General features: G+C 39.4%; 1 protein-coding gene across 3 annotated transcripts in view; it reads left to right on the top strand.

The window, feature by feature from the left end:
• The window catches only part of rfwd3 (ring finger and WD repeat domain 3), a 15,628-nt gene extending 12,521 nt beyond the window's left edge, over nucleotides 1-3,107 (top strand). For all 3 annotated transcript variants that reach the window (XM_007568482.2, XM_007568481.2, XM_007568480.2), the window contains exons 12-13: nucleotides 1,510-1,724; nucleotides 1,914-3,107. In XM_007568482.2, the coding sequence (XP_007568544.1) occupies nucleotides 1,510-1,724; nucleotides 1,914-2,057 (359 nt within the window). In that variant the 3' untranslated portion in view covers nucleotides 2,058-3,107. The remainder of the gene's footprint in view (nucleotides 1-1,509; nucleotides 1,725-1,913) is intronic.
• Nucleotides 3,108-4,133: the final 1,026 nt, after the last annotated feature.

Raw genomic sequence — 4,133 nt, forward strand, 5'->3', positions numbered from 1 at the left:
GCTTCCAGTCCATATTCTGCACTGCTGTTCCTGTACATTATCCCCGCCACTTGGTTATGTTGTTCCATGTATGCTTTCCCTGCCAGCATCTTGCACCCTGCTGTTATGAGCTGGACTGTCTCAGGGGCCTCCTTGCACAACCTACACCTTGGGTCTTGTCTGGTGTGGTAAATCTGAGCCTCTATTGCTCTGGTGTTTAGGGCCTATTCCTGTACAGCCAGGATGAGGGCATTTTTCCAGCCATTGATAGGATGAAGTGATAGCTGACTGGATAGCTCAATTGGCAAGTCATCAGTCTTTCACCTGGGAAACCCGGGTTCAAATCCAGGCTGGGGCAAAAGATAAAAGATACAACAGTGAAATTGAGCTATCCAGTGTGGGTCCTTAGGCAAGACCCTTTGAGCCTACCTCATACCATGAGAGACATTGATAAGCACGACATGTTTGGCCGGGCGACGTCTGCGTTAGGTGCTGGGGAACCAGAGCACCTTGATGAAAAATGGGCTACTGGAACAAGACGGAAATGGGTGAGAGGTGAAAACTTGGATCTGTTGGAATACTACTACTCAAGTAACCCTAATCAGAGAGGCTATTTTATATGTAAACATTTTGACTGTATAGTGTGAGACAGATAAACTGTGAATAAATCAAGTTCCTCTGCTTTCTCCCAGTGCCAACTAGAAACATACAATCAGAGCCAGGAGGTGGGTCTTAGCGCTGTCAATCAAGCTTATATACTTGCTACTCCCTCACTCCCTGCCTCTCTGTTACACTACAGTTTCTTCTTGATAGCCAAGTCTGTTGTGAATTTTCAGGCTAGTTAGCATGACTGCAGATGAACAGTTTTTGTTGAATGGTAAGATGTTTCTCCACCATTAGCACATTGAGCTGCGTGTACACAGTGTGACTGGCAGGGCTAAAACCCTTCTCCTGGCTCTGATTGGTTGTTTGTCACAGGAAGCGTGCAGTTCTTCAGACGTCAGCAGTAGAACAGGGAGAAGTTTTGGGAGCTCAATTGTTTCACAAATTATCTGTCTCACATCATACTTTCACGAGTTAGTGACTGTTATAACAAATGTGTTTAAAAAACTTTTTTTTAATCTTAAAAGATAAATCCTGCAGCTTAGAAGAAAAGTAAAAAGTTATTGGCAGCAGTTGTAGCTCCTTTGGAGGCTTCATCTAGGAGAGAAACACAGCTGAGCTGATAAGTTCTGAGGCAGATTTTGAATATTTAACTCATGCAATAAAAGCTCAGTCATTCTCTACGACTAGAAGAGAGATGGGGTTAAAGAGGGTCACTTAATGTTGACGGCGTGCATTGTTACCCTGAAAGTAAAACAGTTTTAGGTTTTTGTTGTATTCCCTTGTATCCCCTCACTTCAACTACAGTCAGCTCACTACAGAGTTGCATGCATGCTCCTGCTCCAAACTGGTTGTGTTGCTTTGGGCCTGATGGTTGTTTCTGAACCTCGGGGCTGTTTATGTTAGTAAATGTTGTCCACGCTGCAGGACGCTCCCATCAGACTCTACGATGCGTCCTGATGGCGCTGACTCGCGCGCCTCAGCTAGACGCCAGTCAGCTGCCCAGCTGCTCCTGCTCCCCTGTGCAGACATTCAGCGCTGGCTCCTCCTGCAAATTGCTGACCAAGAACACCATCTTCAGGCATCCAGAAGGTCGTGGGATGTTGGTATGTGCTGGGGACGAGGCCTCCAACTCCACCATGGTAGGTCCTGTGTACACTTAATTTTTGTTTTTTTCTCTGTCAGGCTATTTTAAGAAATTTATATATTTCAGTTCAACATTTTTGGATTAATGAACTCAACTTGATTATAAATGAGTTGCACTACAAAGCAACTAAATTTTGATCCATCTTATCTTCCTAATGCACTCTGTTTGCTCTGCCCCTCCCCAGGTGTGGGATGCAGGAAGTGGCTCTCTGCTTCAGAAGCTTCCAGCTGACCTACCAGTGTTGGACATCAGCTCCTTTTCTGTGAATGGAGAGAATTTTCTGGCCTCTCTCACAGAGAAGATGGTGAAACTTTACAAATGGGAGTAAAGGAGGACATCTTGGCTTTGTTCCAGTTGCAGTCAGACCACAAGGAAAGTGATTAGACTGAAGTGTTGGACATTATATGCTGCTAAATATTTTCTCTAACAGATTACTGGCTGAGTCAAGTCAGAACACCTTCCCTGTTCCTTTTTTTTCAGGTAAAACTGCAAATTTATGTTGGTGTGATAAGATTGTTTAAATACCAGAGTTCTGTTTTAGCTCCTCAGCTGCAGATGCGCTTGTGGGTCATGCTCTTCTGTTCTGAGTCTGATGAAAGGGCTTTGAGAAAACATTTGTCCTGCGGTTTTAGAAATTATGCAGATCACTGACAAACCCATTAGATACATTACTGCTAAGCAACTAGCATCAAAATCAGAAACATGTCCATTACAGATGAAAACAACTTCTTCAACGTCTCTCTTTCAGTTGATCTAGTCTCAGACGTATAAGGCTGCTGTGTTTACGACACCCACTGTTGGATTAGAAATATAATTTAATCTGCAGTTGCTTAATTATACTGATTATAAATTATGAATTCAGTTGACTTAAATTGAAAATGGGCACCAGAATTGGTAAAGGTTAATACCTGTTCAGGTTTTTTAACCTGATATTAAAGCATGTCAGTTTATGTTCAGAACCTCAGAGAACCTTTCTAAAGCCAGAGATCTTGATGTTCACTCCAACATTTAAAAAGAACCAAGACATAAAGACCTGGGGCTGGAGGTGTTAGCTCGTAGTGCCACTTCAGCATTCAAACCGGAAGAGGAAGAAAATCAAAGTCAAATGTCAACATGGAGATAAAATCAGTTTTTCCCAGAAATTGTGATCATTATCAATTCATTTCTAACTGGTTAAACTGAGTTGTTGCAAAGGTCTGCTGTTTTTACACACATTCATCACACAGAAACTTCAAGTGCCAAAGGAATACTAGTCTTATAAATCAAACTTCTATTTTTAAGGAAAGTTATATGTATATTTCTTACCAGCTGTTTGTGTACAACTTCGGAGTTAATAAAAACTGCATTTTTTTTTTTTAAATTATTATTCTGGCGTTCAGAATTGTCTGAGTTTGTGTTTTGTGAAGTCTTACAGGCTCTTTGACAGCATTGCTGTCTAGACATAATTTTTTTCTTAACACACATTTAAAATTCAGGACTTACCCAGTGAGTTAGTCATGAGTGTTTTTTTTTTTTATCATTATACATTAAATATGTTAAGTCCCTTCTCCCTCCAACCATGTAGTTCTAGAAGCCATCTGTTATCTGTAGACTGTTGCTAGGTTGCTATCTACATTAGGAAACAAATTGTCCTCAAATTGAACATATATCAATATATCTATGTGTATCTTTGTATTATTTTACTAACTCACAAGAAATGTCATTTTAAGGACAAATGTCAGATTTTTTTACAAAAATAAATGATAGAATTAATCATACAGAAAGATTTAACCAGAGGTGCAAAAAGTGGATAGCTTCACGCTATGCGACTTCACGTTATATTTTCTAATACTTTAGGTCCATCAAACACAGCGCTAGATATCTGCTGATCTTGATGAGTCTGAAGTGGTTCAGTGAACTTACAACTTATCACACTTGGAGCTCTTTTATTGGTTAAAGTAGATTAGAGTGTCATATTCCTCAATGAGTTTAATTGACATTAACCTTCATTTAGATATGTTATCACATCATGGGGTAACACTTTATTTGAAGGGGGTTGAATAAGTCTGTCATAAACATGACAACACCTGTCATGAACATCAATAAGTCTTCATGAATAGTTATGACTGTTGTCATAAAGCGTCATTTGGTAAATAATGACTTTTAATAAAGTTGACATTATTCAAAATGTCTTTGTTATGACAGCTTGACATTATTCTAGACAAAATGTCTTCGTTATGACAACTTGTCATTAACCTCGCCAAAAATGTTTTTATGACAACTTGTCATTAATCTCGCCAAAAATGTCTTCGTTATGACAACTTGTCATTAACCAAGAAATCATGATCTAACATAAATTTGTCATAATAGTAGTCATGATTTAATTATTACACTAGCAAAAGCTTTAACAAAACGATTAATATTT

Source organism: Poecilia formosa, unplaced genomic scaffold (assembly GCF_000485575.1).
Source record: "Poecilia formosa unplaced genomic scaffold, Poecilia_formosa-5.1.2 Scaffold224, whole genome shotgun sequence".
Taxonomy (NCBI): domain Eukaryota; kingdom Metazoa; phylum Chordata; class Actinopteri; order Cyprinodontiformes; family Poeciliidae; genus Poecilia; species Poecilia formosa.